Here is a 21,176-nt window from a genome sequence, read left to right as displayed (position 1 = left end):
CTCCCATCTGTGGGCTCCCTCTTCCTTACAGTGGGGTGAACGATGCTTTGCTGTCTCTAATGGGCTTTGACTAGTGTGTCTCCAGCCTGAGGAGGGTCTGAAAAATAGCGAGTACTGTCAGTGTAGGAAATAGCCAAATATAATGGTATTTCTGACCCTCCAAAGTCAGGAAGGGGCTAATCCTGCAGCAGGATGCACTGGTCAGTGCACTGCACTGCAAGCAGGGTGCAGGTAAGGTATCCTGACCTGTGGGACTGCTGTGGGTGGTGTGCGTGGAGGCAGCTGGGAACACAAAGTGAGGGTCTTCCAGTTTCTGCAACAGTTCAGCGTTAAACCCACATGCAAGAGAGTCCTCTTTCATGACATGTGTCATCTTCCCCATATATACCAAACTTTAAGCCCATGCGTGAAAGGGGTGATTTCTTTTCCAAGCATACCACCCAGGGGGGCTGGGTGCAGAGCTTTCACTGTCCCCAAGAGCAATGACGAATAGATGCTTAAAACCGAAATTCAGTTTCTGTGTAAGCAAATGGAGTTCACTGCCAAATGGCGTAGCGCTGCAGTTCTGAATTTATGTCTAACCATTAATTTGCTTCTAATTCTGTAACTTGGTTAGAGTTGCGCTGGCATTGCATCGTTGTATCCTTGCTAATGAGGTAACAGGGCTAATGCAAGCAGAGGACTCCTGTATGGCTCTTGGCAGCGTCCCAGAGAAGGTACTTTTAGACTCACGGGAGAAGCGCCAGACACCGCGGAGGATATATTTATACTAATGATGCTTTATCATCAGTGAAAGCCAGGAGAGGCAAAATGTTCTTGGTGTAGGCAGGGCTATGTTCACCTTTTGTAGCAGCAAAGGAAAATCATCTGCTCTGAAGGGAACAAGTGATCTCACTATCAGGGAACTAGCATTTTTATGATTGAGATTAGGGACTTCAGATAGCATAGCTTTGCCCACTGGAAATCACATCTCCTCCCCCCCTCCCCCACTCCCCCCGTCCTTTCCTCCTGGACTTGGGTAGTTCTGGTCCCTCGGGCTGGATGTTGCAGTTTGTCGATGGATGCCCCGAGAATAACAACATCGAAGGTTCCCAATTCCTCCTTGGAGGAGGGCAGGGGGCAGATGTACCTGTCCAAGACAGATGATGCTCCCCTACATGGGTGCTCATGAGTTTGGGGTCAGTACATTAGGGGATGCTGAGTGTTCCCTGGCTGTGACACTGGTGTGGGAAGCCTTTTGCTGACACAAACCGTGCTGTGACTCCAGCGCAGACACCTGTGTGAATGGAGAATCAAGCCCAGTGCATACATGAGTGTAGAATAAATGTCAATACGACCAAAACCAGGACAAGCACCCCTGATATGCCTCATCCGTATTGTCCAGTCTTACCCCAAATTCAAACTGTATTGCATGTCACAAACATCAGCAGCTTTGTCTTTATTTCATTGTTTTCAGTCCTCATACAACTGCAAATTTAACATTACTCCTAAAGAAAAGAGCAAACTACAGCCATTCACGAGACAGCATAATTTTAAATGCTGTGAGACAGCTGATACTATTAAAAAACATGGCCCTATTATAGGCTTTCATTATTGACAGCTACTTGAGGACACATACGCGATAAAATATAAAGATAAAAAGTAAAAGGCTATTTAGATAGAAGTTCAGCTGAATGTTGCTAGCATCAAATCAGTGACACTGAAGAAAATGAGAACAGGCATTGGCACAGTGTCTGGACTAAATGTGTGCACATTATGGATCTGCTAAGGCTTTGCTGTTACAATGTGCACTTTAAATCAAAGCAACATTGAAGTCAATATTGATTGTTCTTGGAGATAAAATTTTACCTTCAGGCACTGCTATTTCCTAAAGGAGCATGAGCAAGAACGTATGTCTCTGTGCAGTGCTGACTGCTCATGGACAGGGATCTCCCTGAAATCCTCTGAAATCGATTCCTCCTCTGGAAGTACACACTGCTGCTGCTGAGGGACCGCTGCCTGTTCTTCAGGTACTCCCGGTAGTTTTTGGTGAGCAAGGTGTAGAGGAAGGGGTTGATGCAGCTGTTGCTGTACGTCAGGCAGGTTGTCAGATAATTAATGTTCTTCATCACCTTGGGAGATAAAGGGAAGGATTCATAATACTGGGAGAGCAGCTGCCATATCCAGAAAGGCAAGAAGCAAGCCCAGAACACCAGCACTATCGTGAAGATTAAATAGAGCACCTTTTGGTTTGGCAGCCGCTTGGTCTGCTTGAAGGATGCTGTTTGTGACACCCAGTAGATCTTTGCTAATCGGATGTAAAGGTAGCCAATGACCACCCCTGGACCCACGATGCTGGTACCAAAAAGGATGGTGAGATAGACTTTGTAGGACAGCTTGCTCCAAGTGGGCAGGCAGATGCTTTTGTTGTCCCTTTGCACCAGCTGGATCATGATGAGCATTGGGAGAGTGAGCAGCAGTGACACCAGCCAGATAATGACAGCAATGGCCTTTCGGTAACTCTTGGACCTCTTCACTGTGTCCAGGGGTTTTAGCACAGCAAAGTAGCGCTCCGTGCTCATGACTGTGAGGGTGAAGATGCTGGCGTGCATGGTGAGGAAGTCCAAACTGAACAGGATGCGACAGCCAATGTCCCCAAAGTACCATTTCTGAATGAAGTAGGTCCCAACGATGAAGGGGATGGTGAGAAGGTAGAGTAGGTCTGCCAGCGCAAGGTTGATGATGTAAATATACATGGAAGCAGATGATCGCAAGTAATGGCACATCACTAGCAAGGTGTAGATGTTGCCTGTCACCCCAATCACGCACATGAGGGAGAGGATTGTCCCGATGGTGCAGATGGCGATCATGTCCTCCATGGAACCGGCGGCTGGCGTGCTGTCCCCGGTGGCATTGGCAGATGTGTTGGGTCTAATTCTGAACAGGCTGCCCTCACTTGTGTCTGTCACCATGTAGGGGGTTGCAGAGAAGTGGCTCTCCAGCTCCTCGGTCAGGGACATCCTCCTGGCCTTTAAATGCCAGAGGCTCCGTTCATGCCACAGGGATCTGAAGGTCTGTTCTTTCTGGTCTGAGAAATACAGCTGCTGGGAGATGGTGAACCATTACTTAGGGGGGTCTCATCCAAGGAAGATCTGCATTCTCCACTAGAGGAAAGACATCAGAAACCAACATGTTAGAAATCTGCCAGAGCAACACAAATTATCATTTAGGAGTTACCTGTCCTTGAGTACGTATCTGCCCTGTCTGCGTGTACCAAAGGTCTTCTGCACTGAGGGCACTCATGCGTAAGGGTCATGCTACCATTACAAGAGCACAGCTTTGAGAAGTGACATGCCTTAGTGTGTCCATGAAAAAGAGACAAAACATTGTGTGGATCATTGGAACCACTTGCTGCAATCCTTAAAGTTACTTTGGAGTTGGAGGAAAAAATGTGTCCTTCCTAAATTTGTAACAGCAGCTTACAGACCTGGTGACACAATTGCTTAAACCTCTTTGCTAAGCTCTTAACTCTGAAGGAGTAAAAGACCCCAGAAAAGGGAAAACAAACTTTGGATTTACCATTTGCAGCCAAATTGTCTATTTTGTGTGATACACTAAAAGTCCTGTCCAGCACTTCTGCAGCATTTTCACAGAGCACTTTCCCCTCAATGAGAAGCCCCTGCTACGTCCTGACCTGCAGTTTCAAGTTGGTTTTGAGTGATGGAGGAAAAAGGCATTTTATATCCGTAGAGCAAAGTGCAGTTTTCACTGTGGGTTTTATATGTCTGTAAACACAGAGGCTTTTGTGCTTCTGTCAGGTCTCATCCCACAGATTTTCATGTGTCCATGCCATAGATTTCAGACAGACCTGTCTGCAAACCTGTCTAAACTGCCTTCTACAGCGAGGTGGGAGATTGCTCTGCAGCGCGTTTGGCAGGTAGTCACGCTTTTTACATGGGAGCTTCTGGTTAGTTCAAGCTCAACGCTAGGCAAATAACGACTGTGTTGCTTTGAATTTGTACTGGCTCTGGGTGCAAGCAAAGGAAGATCAAACCTACCTGAGAGAAGCACTGGATTAGTAGTTAAAATGCCTAAATGTTACGGCATACCAAAGCCTGTGGCAAGCTAAAGGCCACTGCACACAGAAGTGTTTGCACTATGTATTTTAAGGAGCTTAGACTGCCTCTTTGGAAAGCGCTGTGGGAAGGGGTGCTGCGCCGCCTTGTCCTTGCAGGGCTCAGCAGGCAAAGGCTTCCCTCTGACTCTGTCCGCTGGGCAGGTTGGGTTTGGTTTGTCTGGGAATTTGCAGCTTTTCCCAGCAAGTTTGGTGTCCCTTTGCCTCCACATCGGCTCTGGCTCCTTTGGCTCTTTGCTCCCACTAGCTCCTGGGCAGTGGGATTGCAGCACCAGGCCCTCTGCTGCCCTGACAGCGACCTCTGTAGCACTTGAGAATGGACAATGTTCATCCTCTTCATGTCTTGCACTCACCTTCTCTTCTTCCCATCATCACCTGCTGCGGGTGACGGGTGCTACGGAGGTGGCATGCAAAAGCTTTCTATGGAAGAGGGCAGTCCAGTACAGAGGGAGATTGTTCCTTGCTTAACAATTGGGATAGGGGTGTGAAAAAAAGAGGAAAACCACAATGCACAGGGCCCATTTCCCATGCGAGCCCCTCGGGTACAGACATGTGAGGGGGAGAGGTGAAGCGTGGTCCTGCAGCGGTCAGTGCTCCTTCAGGACATCGCTCCTCTGGGCTGGGCTCCAGCAGCTTCACCAGCATCTCAGCTTCCTTGGACCTTGCAAACTCGAATCTGCCTCCTCCCTCCCCCGCCATGCTGTGTGGTCCCCTCCTGCTTGGCTTTGGGCATGTGTAGTCAGCCTGTCCGTGCAGCGACTTGCTCCCTCATTGCCCACTTCATCAATGTTCATGTACAAGCAGTGCTGGCAGCAGAAGCGTCACGCGTGAAGGAGACGTGGGTGCTCAGGGAGCTCTGCCTGCATCTCTGCACACTTGGTTGGAAGGAAATGGCTCTGCATGGGATGCTCCTGCTCAGCCTGGAGCTGGTCACACACACAGCTATCGAGCTCAGCTGGATTTGTGATAGCTCATTTTCAGGAACATGTTTCCATGGCTCAAGGTGCTGTCTTCTTGCAGCTGCCTCACTTTGTGTTTTGGGCACTTGTAGCAGATCTGTGCCATGCCTGTGCACATCTCTGTGGTTCCCTGGTGTGACAGCTCCTGCCGGATAGAGCTCAACACGCCGCATCTCCCCGCTCTGCTTCTCTTCCACTGAACCGGCTTTTTGCTTCATTCATAAAATTACTACAGCACTAATTCCATTCAGACATTTCACCTGCCTCCAGACAGTGCCCACAGCTAGGCAAGCCCTCGCTCCTGGAGGAGGGGAATTAAGCAAACTGGGGAAACCTTGCATCATTTTAAAGTTACTGTTATTGCTGCACTCATACATAAATGCACACAGTCACACACATGCACACACACACACACATGACAAAGAGCTTGTTATTCCAAGCAGGCATTCAAGCATCTTACGGTCTAAGCAATTTTCTGAGCCAATCCTGCCTTTGCCTCGACATTATCATCACGCAGGAGCACCATGCACATTCAGTAGCTGCAAACACAAATTAATTCCTCCTGCTCAAACCTTGCTTTTAAATCCAGCAGATGAAGTTTCCTAAAAGAAAGAATATAAAAATGAATCTGGTAGTATTAAAGCTGAAACTTAAAAAAGAAGAAAAAAAAAAGGAAAAAAGAAAAAGAAGAATCCTCCTTCATGGGCAGACAGCAAGAGATCCCTGTGCTCCGTCGCATCTGGAAAGTCAGCGGCAGGAAGGCAGCGTGCTACCTAGCCAAGTATGTTTGAAATCTGTGCGCTCTTAATACTCTCATTCTCCTCCCTTCACTCATGCCTGCTATTTCTGTTACTCAGTGACGTTAGGCATAGCGTGGCTTTGACTGCAGCCAGCAAAGAGCCTTTTTAAAGCAGCAGCATTTTGATAGCCATGGCTTGTTTAGCCAGCTCCCCCCCACCTGGCTGCGAGCCAGCGGGAGATGGGAGATGTCAAGGCTGTTTTCATGCCAGGACCGGTGATAGGAAAAGCCATCCCACCCCTCCTCACACCGCACCGGAGAGTGCAAATGCCTGACGTTGCTAGAGCAAAGTCTTTGTGCCAGGGGAGAGCAGTCAGGCCAGGGAGGGTTAAATTCCTGTGGGAGGGTTGGCTGCCCAGGGAAGCATCAGGGTTCCTCAATTTGGAGATCAGTTCCACAGTGAAGCCGAAGTTTATTTGGGTTGGACGGTGTATTAACAGATGGATCTGTGCGGTGGTATCACGCACCACAGCATCTGAGATATTTCAGGCTGGCAGTAACAAAATGTTACCCAGGTTGTTTGGGGTTCGGCTGGTGCCTTTCCCTGGTGATGCTCAAGGAGGGTAAAGATGGAGCGGGATCAACGAGGCATCTAGGAAAAACACAGTGTGAGGAGGGGGCTGGTGCTGAGAAATGCCGAAGCTAAACTCAAAAGTTATTTTGTTTAGCAGCTGAACGTTGTGCTGACTGCTTGCACACAATGAGATTGCCTTCCCTCCCAGTTCCCTGCTTTAGCTCCGTGGACCACAGGCTCCTGATTTATGCCAGTGGGAAGGAAGGAGCACCCACCTCCCCAGGGTGTCTCCTGCTGGACAGGGGTGTGCGGGAGATGCTTCTCAGGCCCTTTGCTTGCTTCACTGGTTTGCACTGGGCAGCCATGGCAGTTAGGTGATGCTTCCCAGCATGGGGGTCCTGGGAGGCAACAGCACCTGGCACATCAGCTGGCCCCGGCTCATCCATCCTGAATTGCTGTTACTAACCGAGAGCTGTTCCCTCCTCTAACTCCTTTCCTGGATACACGTATCATTTCTTTGTTCTTAACCTTTTACTCTCTGCTGCTTGGGTGCTTTTAGATGCATCTTTTGTCTGAGGTCTGGTCTTTCTGCAGTGTGAACCCAGTTTTGCTTGGGCTGGAAGCTGCTCTTACACTGGTTATCAAGAAAGGTGGAGCTTCCCATCGACTGCGTGACTCCTGTGAGCAGGAGCGGTCCCTTGGTGACCACTGAGGGCAAAGCCATGGTCGAAGTGCTTTATTTGCGGATGGCCCACTGGGAGCAAGGAGGTCATTCATGTGGCAGTCTCCTCCTCACGTGCAGAGCAGGGACAACCTGCTGCTGCCCTTGAATCCCCTTGTGACCGCCTGCATGCTGCTCACAGGGCGCATTGGCACGAGCCACCTGGGAATGCGGTGATGCTGGCTGGGGAGGTGGGTGCCTCTGCTGAGCACGGCTCCTTCGTGCTGCTTCGATCTCCAGCATGTGGTACGTGTGTGCAGGCCTCTCTCCAGGCACTTACGCTGGAACTGCCCCACTTCTGTCACTCCCCTGCCTCTGAGGTGCCATTTAGGCTGGTAGTGACCCATGCCAGGGAAAGGAAGGGGGAGTGGGGTGGGAGAAGGTTTCTGGCCAACCCATCACTTTCCTGGACCTGTGGGTCCCAATCTGGAAATTCCTTTTTTTGGTGTTTAAACCTTTTGAAAAAGGTTATAGCAGTGTGTGTGTTTATCAGGAAATCTCAGTGCCCACAGGGCTGCCATTAGGGGAAGCTGGACTCCCCTGTGCTCCGTGTCCTGCGGGAGCCGTTAGTGGTGTCTGGAGCAGCGTGCAAGGGCAGCGTGGCCAGTGTCAGGTCCACAGCCCTGGCTTGGGGGGTTGGTTGTGGTTGTAGTTTTTGTTGCTTCTGTTCCTCTTGTTGCCTTCATCTCTAAAACAGGGATCATTGTACTCACTCATCTCCCAGTGCCCTGAGTTTCAGGGGTTTTTGTGTTTGTCAGATGCTATTAGAGCTATAGACTGGAATCCCAGCCTGTGTCATGTGTGACAAGACTAGGAACTGCACAGTCAGTATCGATGAAGGCAGGAGCCCTCTGAGATATGAAGCAGGTCTGTTTAATCATTCAGACAACATCTATTGCTACAGGGCTCGAGTGCTGCATAAGGGCCTTCTGAAATTGCTGCAAAGGTAATAACCAGTAGTATTCTATTAAATGCAGGGCAAAAAAGACTTCTCCCCTTTGACATGGGGATTTAGGTTAGCGCTACGTGAATTTGCTTGGGTTTGGTTACTGATTCAAACCTCACTGAAACAGTCAAGTCTCTTGTGCCTCCTGAACTGGGCTGTGCACCCTGCCAGCTGTGCACCAGCTGTGCACCCCGCCAGCTGTGCATCCCACTATCTGCTGCCTTCCCCGGTCTGTGCAGGGCCCACTCAGCGTGTTCCACTTTTGCTGGGGCAGTTCTGAGACCAGGTTTGCCAGCAGCCACGGGCTCCCTTCTCCTCTGAGCTGGAAGTGTAAGTTTGTCCATGTATCACATGTTAAACATGTCACCAAGGGCTGCTCCCTTTGTTTAGGGAAGAACACGTACAAATGCAGCCAAAACTGATAAAAGAATCTCATGGATGTGTCTGTAGTCTTGGTCTGGGACAGGTCTAGAAACATGTGCAAACTTGGGATAAGATGTGATTCCCATTTGCCTTACTCGGTTTACTCACCCCCCTGCATGCCCCCCTTTAATACCTAGTAGTCATGGTACAGCATACATCCTGTCTGCACCGTGATTGTTATCATGGTCACACAGAAATTCAAATTAGCTTGTGAGAAGCTGTCCTGACTTCAGGATCAGCCCAAAGGAGACCAAGCATTTGCAGCATTGTGCCAAGCCTGGGTCCTGCCGGAGCCACGCTGACAGCTGGGAGCACGCACAAAGGGCAGCAGCTCCTCAGAGCGAGCAGTGGTGAGGTGGTTGTGACTTGCCACGCAGGCCATGGCCGTCCCATTGTCGCCTCCGGTTCCTAGGAAAGTTGCATTTAAATCTCTGTGTTCAGTGCTCATGGTCTTGGACACATGCAAATGTGATATCCGAATTCCCAGCTGGTCCCCAAGTGCTTTTTTCACTTTTCCTGCTATCTGTCCCTGCCAGGGAAAGAGCCACCCAAACTCAGCCAATGCTTTTGGAGCCTTCACTAAGATTTTTTGGCATTTTGGTCTCCTTTCTTCCTGTTGTGTTTTTTTGGTTTTGTTTTTTTTTTTTTCAATATGAAACTTCAGTTGTCCTTTCTGTATCAGTATGGCTTTGCTTTTGGCTGCTTTGTGTGAAAGTGAGACTCCGGGGGCTGAAATCACCGGTTCGTTTTGCCTCATCCTGCAGCGCGTACAGCCGAGCTGTGCTCAAGGTACACTCAGGAACAGGTCCCTCAGGCACAGCCTTCCGTGTTACTTCAGTCTGAAATAAAATGTGGAAGACAACATTAACACACCGCTGAGGGCCCTTTTGCTAAGGCAGAAGTCAAGGTGCTCAGTGTTGTCCCATCAAACTGGGACTTGACCAAAGAGCACATCTGCATGTAACAGTTTCTGCCACAAGGAAGGCAGAGCAGTAGCTGCGATTCTTGGGTATCTGCACGCAAAAGGCATTTTGAATGTGCTCATGTCTGAGCAGTACCTAATGCCAAAGGGCCTTGGTACAAATGCAAACAAGTACATTGTATTTACATTGTACATAAGTACATTGATTTACAACATATTTCAGCTTTGCAAGTCTGCTTTGCCAAATTCATTTACCCCTCAGTGTATTTACATGTGCAAACTGGATGGATAGTAGCAATAATTAGATCTGACCCATGTACTGTGATTTTCATCGGAGTAGCAGTGATGTCTCCCTGAAACGTGGGTTTTCAGGGGCTGCCCCCTGAACCGATTACATTTACGTGCAAACTTTCTAACACACTTGTTACACTGTTGGTGGTTTTTTTTTTCTGGCCAAAAAAAGCCACACTTGTTATGGTTGGGTTTTTTGGGGTTTTTTTTGTTGTTGTTGTTTGGTTGGTTTTGGGGGTTTTTTTGTCTTCTGCCACCATCAGAAATTCTGATGTAACTGCTTGTGTCCCAGATCTGAGATGTCTGGAAAAGGCAAAGCACCCAGGACTTGCTGAGGAGTTTTCCTCACCTCTTTTCTCCCGCTGCATAAAGAGTTGTTCTTTGGGGCACAGGAAACTGGGGGACAGATGTAAGCATGCTGGAAAATTCTGCTAATGAGCATGTATTTTATACAAGCATAGAAAATCAGTGGGTTTATAGATCACATCAGTGATTAATATGTCTGCATATGGACTTGTCCCAGCCAAACATGTCCCCAGCCAGGTGCTGTTGTCTGCGGTGGGAGGCTGGGTCCTGCCTGCGATGGCTTGTGCTAAGTCATAACCTTGCCTTAGCCTCAGCTGGTTTTTGGAGAGGTTTTAGCAGCACTAAAGCTATTTCTGCAGTGCTTATAGCTGGGTGCTGCTAATTCAAATAAGCTGGTGGCTTTGCTGGCAGCCTTTTGCACTATGTAGTGCGGCCAATGTGTCATTTGCACAGCTGCCTCATTAAAACTTTTAAATGAAGCCATCCTGCCAGATCCTCCACGACTTTGTGAAAACAGTCATGCTGTGTGTGTCCCCCTCCGCTCCCCCCACCCGGGTCTGCACAGCCTCATTTACATTTTTATTAGCAAGATCCGAGATGTACTATTTGAGCTTCTTTATTGCTTGACCTCCCCACCTCCTTTTCAGTTCCTGGAAGAGCTGCAGCGAGTTCGATTACTTGGGGAAGGCAGCAGGCTGTGGTAGGCAGAAGAGGTCACGGCTTCCCTCAGAACACTGAAAAGAGCTTCCCTGTTACAAATGCCTTTTGGGAGAACCTCTTCAGCACAGAAGAGGATTTGGCCTTGGGCCTTTCACATTTTCCCGTGCATCAGTTATAAACTGATCATCTTTTTGACAATATTTTGAGAGTGACTGGGTTGGGGGACACAGACAAATGCCACTGAAGTCTCTTTATTGCAAAGCACTCAAGATTAGCAAACAAGAAATTGCAGCAGAGTTCTGGGAACTCTTCAGATCATCATCAGAAAACCTGTGGGGAGCACAGCCAGACTGAGAGAAGCACTTTCCATGGGCCAAAAGCTGATGCTAGACTAGAGACAAAAGTTTCCTTGCCCTCATTTGCTATTACCTATATCCTGTGCAGCACCTCCACCTTCCAGTCTGCATGGTACGTGCTGACCCACGCCACTGCTTTGCGGTTTGGTTTGATGACCTCAGGCATCCTCCCCTCCCCTCCAGCTGCCCTGTTCCCTCCTGGGAGGCTATTCTGTATTTCTCAGCCTGGTTCCTTATGGCTGGGAATTAGAGGATTTGGGATAATGTTTTGGGGCCATGAGTCTTGTAGGGAAAAAATGAGGCTCCCACCATTTCTAGCTAAAGCTCCTGTTGCTGATCTGAGGTGTTTTCTCAGCATGGACATAGCACACATCCTCAGCTCTTGCTTCCTCTGCCTGGCAGCCAAGATTTCTGCTGGAGCTTTCAAAAACCTCTCACAAGATACACAAGATGAAGCATGAAAGGTTGTCTGGCAGCACGTAAAGAGCAGCAAATGTCGTTGCATAGAGTTTGTGCCACTGTGGACTCTGTGGTGGCATTTGCCAACCTGCACCCATGGGGATAGAGCTGGAAGGACCTGTAGATGGTGACAGTCACTGATGGCTGGTGCTGGTCAGGGTCACCTCTCTGAAGCAGCAGATGTTAATTCAAATTCTCCTTTAGAAAGCTGCTTTTCGGTAATAGTTTCTACTCCCACATAATACATTTTCTTGCTTACCCTGATGGGCAGCTTCTCACTGTTGACAGCTCAGTGCTGACGTCTAGTGTCTGTCTTCACACTGCTGCGAAGGCAGGAAAGGAGCCAGGAAAGTCCTTCTTTCCCCCCTTTTTGGCAGTGTCATCAGACCCTGAGCCAGAGTCCTCATGATGCTCTTTCAGCCCCACCTGGGGCTGCTGCCCTCTTTCTACTATGCACCGTGTTCCCCTGAGTCTTTTCAGGGTGTCTCTTGATCAGAAGCATCCAGCCCCTCCCAGCAGTGTTGTGGCAGAGCAGAAGTTTGGGGGTCACCAAGCAGGGGCAGAGGCTCTGCGCCCCTCCGTAAGCCAACCCCAGCTGTGGCATGGGCTGTGTGGTGCGGATGCCCAGGCTACGGGCAGCCTTAGCTGACACAGCTGCCTGGCACGAGGGGTTTGGCCCGGTGGCTCAGTCTGTGGTGTGTGGGGCCACCGCGGTGATAGAGATGTGCCCTGCCATCCGGTGATGGGGGCAGTGGTGGCACTGGTACCAACCTGCAGTTAGAGAGGGCTGCAGGGCAGGCTGGGTCACGTACTGACTGGGTCGTCCGAGTGAGATAAACCCTTGCTTTTCCTCAAAATCCAGCAGTGGAGCATCCGTCCTTGAGCACAACGAGCTTTGTGCATTTACCTGCCGTGCCCCCTGAGCTGCTGCGATGTCCCTGCTGAGGCGGGTGGGAATGGCTGCGTGCAGGTGCTTGAAAGGGGAAGACCTGGAGCTAAAAGCGCTGCCAGAAATGACAGGTGTTAGCTAAAAGACTCAAAAGCGTGTGCCGGTTTTTAAATAAAGCATTTTGCCCCCCATGGGTTGCTTGCTGCGATGAGGAGCGGGTAGCAGATGTGTCACCGGGGCCGGTGAGACAGCCCCTCTCTGCAGAGACCCCTGCGTCACCAGGACAGTGATGGGCGGCAGCGATGGCCCCACAGAGCAGAGGGGAGATGCCCATGTGGTGTTTGTTCTCTAATGGCTTTTTGATTTAGGAACTGGCTGGAGGGGATGTGAGCGGTGACACTTCACCCTGAGCAGGGACCCGTTCCTCTCGGGTATTGGTTTCTTCCCTTCTGTGCTCCCCTTCCCGCTGTCCCTCCCCACCACCGCTTGCTCCTGTGTTTTAAAGACCCTGCCTGAGGGGGCTGCAGCCATCGGCATCTCACATCAGAGGGAAATTCTCCTGGAAACAGCTCCAATGTAGAAAAATAGCTTAATTCCCCAGTCGAGAGCAGCAGGAAGGCTGAGCAGACACCTGGCTTTGCAGTTGGAGAGCACGTTTTATTGTTTCAAAGAACTTTTCCCTGGCTTGATTTGGTCCAAATTAACAATTTGCTTAATGAAGGCTTTCTGGTAGCCGAGTGCGGCACCACTCGGCAGGAAGGGGCTGCAGGCAGCCAAGGGGAGGACTGGGGATGGGGTTGGGGTTCCTGCAGGCTGCCCCCCAGCACTGACCCTGAGCGAGAGGGGGTGGCCTGAGGGGGGGTGCAGGGAAGCCTGTGATGGGGAGGCACACTGCCCATTTGCAGCCCAAGCAATGCCCTTCTGCCCCGTCAGATGGACTGGCCCCGTGTAACTCAGTTTATCGTGTGTTTGCATCACTGTGGTGGCTGAGGCTGCTGGCCACACCAAGGGAAATGCTTGTCCTGCCCCAGCTGTGCTGCTCCCCACTCCTGCCTCCCTGCCTGCACCTGGCCACGCTGAGCACCTCTGGCGATCTGCCTCTTATTCCTGGAGTACTTAGTACTTACTTACTCTCACCTCACCTAAACTCTGCTATGGACACAGCATCTTTCCCAGATCAGTCTCATTGCAAATATTTTGTTTCATCTCTGCTGATTTCCCAGCAGTAGCTGAGCCCCAGCTGTGCTGTATCACAGAAAAGCTTGTGGCAGCAGCCACAAAAAAAATCATCACAAAGCCACCGCATAAAGTTTGCTGTGAAGCTGCAGCATAAAATGCCCTAGTGGATTCAGAACATTTTATTGTACCATTGCTACACATTTGGAGGTTTTGTAAAATCTGTATTTTTGAAGCAGACTGTTCCCAGTGGGCTGAGAACTGCCTTTGAAGTGTGCCATGGCCTTTTGATGCCACATGTGGCTGAAGAGTGGGAGTTTTTTGGGTGTTGGAAGTGGTGTCAAAGCCACAGCTGGTTTACTGGAAAGTCAAAGGGAGCAGAATCCCTTGTGCATCTCTTGCTTTCCAAACTGTAAATGCCAAAATATACAAACACCTGCAGCAGTGAAACAAAAAAAAAACCTACAACCAAACCTGAAAAATAAATCCCCTACTCAGTGTAGCTGCCAGTAGCAGGCTGAAGTGCTGCTCTTCTGTGTCTCCAGACCTGAGCATGTCACCTCTCGATTCCCATCGGTGTGATTTGGGACATAGCTTTTGGCCACATGATTGAGCTGTCATTGCTGGGGGTGGCTGTTACAGCTGCACCTGTGCTGCCTCCTTTTTCATCTTCCCGTTTTGGATCCTGCCTCTCTCTGTAGCATCCCAGGGCTGTACAAATGAAGGGACCTGCTGGGAAACAAAGTGCTTCATTTCACATGCTTACACATCCTAGCTGTGCTCAAAGCCACTCCTTTCGCTGTGAAGGCTGCCCCATGTGTGAATGAGGAGAGAAGATTGCCTCCCAGGCACATGCTCCAAGCTGCAGACGAGATTCCCACACACCTTCTGGGCCACGTGTGTTGCAGGCTGAGCCGTGGTGCCCGCCTGGGCACCGAGCAGAGGGGCGCGGATCAGCACCTTTCCCATCCCCGCTACCCAGATGCCCATGGTTTCTCATTAACCCACACCCTAGCTCTTCCTGGGCTGCCAGCACTGTGCATGTCTTTAGCAAACTGTTTTGAATAAAGTGATTCTCCAGGCTAGGACACTGGAAGTCAGGAATACAGACGGGCTTATGAGCCCTGTAAAGGCTGGTGGGATGCTTTTAAGCAGTCACCATTTTGCAAGTCATCTATGTGTAACACAAATGAGAGATACTGGGCACCTGCTGCATGGGGTGAGTCGTTGTAGCACAACCCGTCGTTGTTGTGAGCCTTTAAACACCTCAGGTGTTAAGTGCAAGCAAAACATTCAAGGCTCTTAGTGACTTCAAGCTCCTTTAGCCAGCCTGCATTAGCAGTGCCTGACTCTTGCAATTAGGTACCCCACAACCCTTCGTAAAGAGGCTCTTGGTGACCTGTGCTGACCCTGTCTGAGCCCCAGTCCCCTTGGGACATTACACAAGTGTTGAGCCAGGGCTCTGTGCCACTGCAACATCTGACCGTGCCTCCTCCTCGCAGCACAGCAAGAGCTCCTCCTCATTTCTCAGCTGTGCACCGAAAGCAATGGGAGCTGACGGCAATTTCATTTGATCAGAAGAGAGGGGCAGCTTTCTGCCTTCACTCCCCGCGCACGGTGGCAGCTCTTGCCAGCAGTATCAAGCATGTACTCATGTACCTTCCACTGCTCGATCTTCTCATGAGCTGCCCCTTGCAGCTGGCTCAGCCATGGCTGTACCTCCGCAGCACTGCCGCCGTGCCAGGGCACGCAGGGCAAGCACTCGCTTGACTGCTTTAATTGCCTCAAATTAATTACATTGCAAGGGGCTATCATGGTCTGTGAGTGTGGAGGAGCATTTGCTGCTGGAGCCCTGTTAGGCATGCAGACCTAGCTGTGAGCCTAAGATACTACTAGGATCAAGAAGAAAACAACTTTAATTTGTTGACTGGACTTCCTCTTTACTCCCCAGAATCTCTTTGCATCATCAGCAAACGCTGGTATTTCCTCTTTGCTCTTTTTTTCCAGCTCATTTGTGAAGGCATTGGATGACTGGACACTGCAGGCAACGCTGCCCGCTCTGAAAATTGACCATTCACTTCACACTTTGTTTCTTATCTTTCAACAAATTATTTATTCATATGATGACCTTTGCTCTTTTCTCATGGAGGATTAGTCAAAGGATGTTGCTCAATGCTTTCTGATAACCCAAGCAAACTGCAGTAATTGTATTTTCCCTTTTCTACCCCGTCATGGGCTCCTTCAGAGAGCTCCCATCTGCTCCTGAGGCAGAGCTGCTCTTTTGAAAACCTATGATACCTTTTCCCCAGTATCCTTGTCCTTCTGCCTCTTCATTCTCTTCTTTATTCTGCTTTCTCTTAATTCATCATGGTCACTGCTCCGTAGTCCCTCAGCTTGTCACTGAAACCTTTCTGGAAAACTGGCATCATATTAACCACCGTCATCGTATTAACCTGCTACACCAAGAGCTTTCAGCAGGAGGCAACGCCACAGCTAATGCTGAAGCTATTTCATCCCTGAGCTTTTTTATCGCTTTCGGGTGAATACAATTCTAAATCCTTGAAAAAAAATTCACACAGGAGGGAAAGATCATAGTCTGGTGTATTTATTTTACTTCATTGATTTTCTGGACCTTAACTCACTGCATAAAAAGAAATCTATGTTTTAGGACATAGGGTGGATTATACTGACTGCAGAATACTTGAGATGGGAATGGTGCTTTTAAAAATTCGTTTGAAAATATCAAGTCTGGACTGTTGACCCCAGGTCCTTGCAGAAGGGATAAATGAGCTGTTAAATATGCCAGAGAACATTATTCGCTATCTGCAGCTCCTAATACATAACCCCTGCCATTATCGGGGGTGGGGGGGTGGTGGTGTTAGAAAGAAAAGGAACAATGAATAGGAATAATAATAATAATACTTTTTCTACTATACAGAACTCTTTTTTTTCCTACTAGGACTGGTTGTGCCCAGGCTCTTGCTGCTCCAGGCTGCCTGCTTCGCAGCTCTTTGCTTTCTGCAGTTATAAATCTTGTCATGAATTTGAGTGTTTCTGTGTCTTTACGATTCTTCTTAGAAACATTTTCTGTAAATTTTGCACGCATGAGTCTGGAAAATAAATCCCCTCAAGGGCTGTTAATGCAAATTGGCTGTGTTAAGCTCAGTGAGCGTGAGTGGCTAATGCCTGTCAGCTGTGGTGAGAGGTGGGCTGCAGCTGTAATTAGGGGGTTGAACCATGGAGGAGTAGCACCAGTTTTAGTGGGGCAAACCCAGGCTGGGGGGTGGTGGTTTGAGAAGATGTGGAAACCTTGTAGGTCTGGGAGGGCTGAGAGGCTGCAGGAGTCACAAAAGAGGACCATGAGCATGTGAAAGCTGGAAGTTTTGTTATTCCTAATGAAAGGTTTTGCAGTGTTTGGTGTTTGTACTTAGAGGCAGTTGGGCAAAGGGGAGCAGGAAAGCCTTTTAATAAATTAAAGCTGGGATTGATGCTTGAACTACTTGTGGGGTACAGACAGTAACAATATAAAACCTGATCTCCTACTTTGTCCCTGCTGCAGGGGTGCAGGTATGGATGTAGCAGTTACAATGTAAGGAATGTTTAAAGGACATCTGTGTTCCCCTCCACGTTTCTTGTGCTCCAGAGAATATTAAGTCCCAAATCTGTTTTTCACTCTTTATCCTACTGCTACTCCCCTTCCCTTTGTTTAAGTTTGAAACTGTAGTGGCTGAACCCTTTGGATTTTTATGAGCTGTCTCAAAGTATTCAATTCTTTCCTGTAAGAGGAATTGCTTTGCTTTGCTTTCCTTCCCCACCCCTCCTGAGACTGCCCATCTTTTGCACGCATCTGTTCTGACTGGATGGTTGCCCTTGCTGTGATGGCTGGTGGATGGGAAACCACAGACTGCAAAAAGAACCATTGCACTGCTTTCTTCCCATGTGCAAGCAAGGGAGAGGGGCCTGCCATACCTATGTGGCAGCTGCTTTGCCACAAGCTGGGATGTCCTTAGAGAAGCTGGTTTGCTTTATACCTACTCTCTGTGTGTGTACTCCTGGGCTACTTCGTGATGGAGGAGCAGGGAGGCAGCCTGAGGTTGTTGGAGGGCACCTTGAGTGGAAAGGAATGGGATGAAATGGTCTCCACTCCTTCTGAATCCTCAGAAGCAGAGTCTGAGTGAAGGACGGGTCTTCATGTTTGCTCAGACTGAAGAGCATCCAGTGTCCCCCACGGGTGGCAGACCTGCCCCTTCTCTTGTTTAGCAGCAGCAGCAGCCAGCGGGGTGGGAGGGAGGTGTCTGTTGCCAGCTCCAGCCTGGCTCTTCAGCAAGTCCCTGTGCTGGAAAATCTTTTATTCTTTGTCCCTCTACTAGGAGGCTCTGCTTCCTCTCAGGGTCGCAGTTTTGCACAAAGAAGAAATCTCCCCCACCCCCCACACTCCCTTGCATAGTCCCCACGTGTTTCCAGGTGATTACACGGTGATATGTGCAGCCTTCTGAATACTAAAGCACTTCAGACCTTTGTCTTTTGAGTCACCCTTCTGCCTTGGATTTTCTGCATTTTTACTTTCTGCTCATCGCTATTTTCTCATTCCCTTCTTCCCTAGGGTAAGATAAAATTGATCCTGTGGCTGCTCTTTCTATGCATCTCATGTAAAAGTGCAGCCCTCCATCTTCTGCTGTCACGGCTCAGGCTGTGATAAAGCAGATCAAAATGTAGGTGATGTTGGTTTTGTCAGGGGTGCCTGAGAACTGGGATTTAAAGCTGGCATGCTGTTCGTGCATGTGGTCTGACAGCAAACCTGCAGAGATGCTGTACCTCTGCTGACTCAGCTTCCCCCATGCCTAGGGGGTGCCAAGATGGGGAAGGCTTCTGTGACTTTTGCTGAGGATGGGTGTCTTGTTTTCCTTTTTACAACAATCTGTGAGTGGACAGGTTTAAGTTACTGGTGCTCTGTCTTTTTTGCTGCAGGTCCATGATACCAAAGAGCTCACTCAGCTGCAGCTCATTGATAAGGAGAGGGAGAGCTAATACTCTCCCCTCTGTCCCAGCCAGATGAGGTGTGGGGGAAGAAAGGAGGATTCTCCCATTCTGACCAGAGCTCCTAGCCTCCTCTCTCAGAATTGGTAATGTGTTGTCCAAAAATATCCCAGCTCTTGCTAGTTGGCATTTCTTGACAAAGCTTTTTGTCAGGACATCTGATGAGTTCTGCTGTGATCTCTGCTGGTGTGTGTCAGCACCTGGGAGGCAACATTTCTCAAAATGCTTCCATCTGTATTGCTAATTCCTCTCTCCTGTGCCAGATTCCCACCTCACCTGTTTATCTCTCTTCTCGCACAACCCTTGCATTGTGCCAGACTCCTCTGTCATGGGCCTGTTTCTGCCTGCATCCACACTCCCTGTGTTCCAGCTGAGCAAACATTGAATGTACTGGTATGGGTGGGCATCTAGTAACTGGCAGCATCTGAGCCTCCGAGGCTACTCCTTTGTGTGCATCTCTGGGGAGTTTCTTTCCTTTTTGTGGGCTGCTTTGAGACTTGACCTTGCCAAGAGCTGCTGTTCCCGATCCTGTGCCGAGCTAATTGACCTTGTGTCTGAGACCTCTTCAGTAGCAGCAAAAAGTTGGTGCCTTTGCAGATGGCAAATTGGACCCAGTGGCTTGTAGGAGAGCATGGTAAAAGATGAGAGTGCAGAGAAATTATGAAGGTAGTGAGGAAGGAGAAGGGAAGGAGAACATCTGGCAGGTTCTTCTTTGGATCACTCCGGGAAGTTGCTCAGATGTCTATTGGCTTCTCTAAAGGTTACTACAGCTCACCTAGACCTTGGTGAAACCTTGAAATGGTGCTGCTCACATAGCTGAGTATAAGCTGGGTAGGCACAGGTTTAGCATGTGGGGTCCTTGGAGCCTGGTACTAAGGTTATATGGGTGCATAGACCCCCCTTGTGCTTCTAGCTTGAGGGTCAAGGGGAGGAGAAAAGACATTTACCTGAATGAGTTAGACCAGACAGTGTGTCTGTCCCAGGCTGTTCCTGATGGTGGAAGGGAAACACCATGTTTCCTACAGAAGTGTCTGTTGGGTGCACCCCTGCCTGCTGGTGTGGCACCACTTTGTGGTGAGCAGCAGGAGGGAGCTCTGGACAAATTGGTGTGTCTGGCTCTGCGCTGAGCTCAAATCCCCAAAGCAGGACAAGCACATAAGTGCTGTGTGGTGCCAATTAACCGTGCAGCTCATTACAGCTAGCTAATTTGGGTGCAGGTCTGCACCGATGCGATTATGCTGTTTCTGGTCCCCAGGCAGGCTCGTGTGCTCTGTGTGGCATTGCAGTGATTTTTGTGGGGCTACAGAGCACCAGGCAGGGAGGGTTCTGGAGGCTTTATGCAAGGAAATGAGAAGGAAACTGCAGGAGAGAGGAGGCTGGAAGGAAAGGAGCCCCTGGGAGCAGTCACTTAGGGTGAGGAGCTGTTTGATTTGATGTTATGCATGACATGTGTGGAGTGATAAAATAGCTTTGAAGCAGAGTGGACATCTCCCTGAACTGCCCCAGGGCTGCTCAGCAGCCTGCGTGGTGCTGCTGTGATGGGCATGCTTCCTGCAGGGAAAAACAGACAAGCTGAACAACATGGCACTTTGGCAATAACAGTTCATGCATCATAAATTAGATGTCCTGCCCCTTTGACCCACACTTCAGCCTTGCTCTGCTCCAGTGCTCACTGTTATCAGTCCAAGCTCTCAGCGGCAGGACACGTTACCTGCCCAAATCCTCCTGCCACCTCTCCTTTGGCCACGTCATGGCAGTGGCTGGGCTGTGCCAACATTTTGCATAACCTTCTTGGGTTGCCTAGGTTAATGAGCCCAGGTCTCAGCTCTGTGTGCACCAAATAACAGAATAACCATGGGCTAGTTCTTTCCAGACAGCTCTGTTGCATTATTTATAGGTATGAAGTAATATACTGTCCATGAGGGAAACGCATGGGTGCTTGGCTGTCAGAGTGTAGTACAAGTGCTCTTTGTTTTGCAGCAGCCTGTATGCAAGATATCTCTTTTTTTTTTCTTTTTTTTTTCCCCCTCTTTCTAGTAAAGGTGGATTAAAAATTCCAAAAGATAATAAGCTAAAACTGTAGTTAGTAAGACTAACTTCAGAAAGACAAGCATCTCTCCCACAGCTACCAACCATGCTATCAATGTTACTTCAGTCTGAAATCCTTCCTGAAGTTACACTGAAATCCCTTAAACAGAGCACTCCCCGTGTCTCATACTAGTCTTCTTGCCACACTCCCTACCTACAAATGATGTAAAGATGACACAATTGCCCTGTTCGAGTGCTACTCTCCAGCTCCAAGATTCACAGTTCGCAGCCCTCCTGCCAGGTTAATCATCAATTCACATTCCTCCTCCAAAATCTCAACATTCTCCAAAGCCCCTTTATAAAACAGATGAGAAATGTCAGAGTAAAGAGGCTTTTTTAATTGAAAAATATGGTTCCACTGATATTTTCCATGGTAAAAATTCATTAGGACAATAACTTTTTAAAGCTTTTCTTCCTATTGCTTCATCAGAAGCAAAAGGGGTTTGGATTTAGCAGAATATTATTTTTCTATTGAAAAGAAACCTTCAGTTTCAGCCTTCTTTATCCAGGACTCCT

General features: G+C 49.0%; 1 protein-coding gene across 2 annotated transcripts; it reads right to left on the bottom strand.

Annotated features, from left to right (window-relative positions):
- Positions 1-1,425: 1,425 nt before the first annotated feature.
- On the bottom strand, positions 1,426-5,928 carry LOC101913133 (urotensin-2 receptor-like). Of its 2 annotated transcripts, none has more exons than XM_013294897.3 (2): positions 5,646-5,928; positions 1,426-3,143 (listed from the first exon to the last, which is right to left on the bottom strand). In XM_013294897.3, exon 2 carries the CDS (start codon positions 2,997-2,999, stop codon positions 1,851-1,853), a length of 1,149 nt encoding a protein of 382 aa, XP_013150351.1. In that variant the 5' UTR covers positions 3,000-3,143; positions 5,646-5,928; the 3' UTR covers positions 1,426-1,850. The 2 variants fall into 2 exon arrangements, with proteins under 2 accessions (XP_013150351.1, XP_055652441.1); XM_055796466.1 differs by having other exon boundaries at positions 5,534-5,870.
- Between the last annotated feature and the right edge of the window lie 15,248 nt (positions 5,929-21,176).

The sequence above is a fragment of the Falco peregrinus genome, chromosome 2 (genome assembly GCF_023634155.1).
Source record: "Falco peregrinus isolate bFalPer1 chromosome 2, bFalPer1.pri, whole genome shotgun sequence".
In the NCBI taxonomy this organism is placed as follows: domain Eukaryota; kingdom Metazoa; phylum Chordata; class Aves; order Falconiformes; family Falconidae; genus Falco; species Falco peregrinus.
Note: the sequence above shows the minus strand (reverse complement) of the source record. Positions and strands in the feature narration are given on the sequence as shown.

Excerpts from the sequence above, each read along its gene's own strand:
- LOC101913133 (XM_013294897.3), bottom strand. The coding sequence starts at position 2,999 with ATGTCCCTGACCGAGGAGCTGGAGAGCCACTTCTCTGCAACCCCCTAC.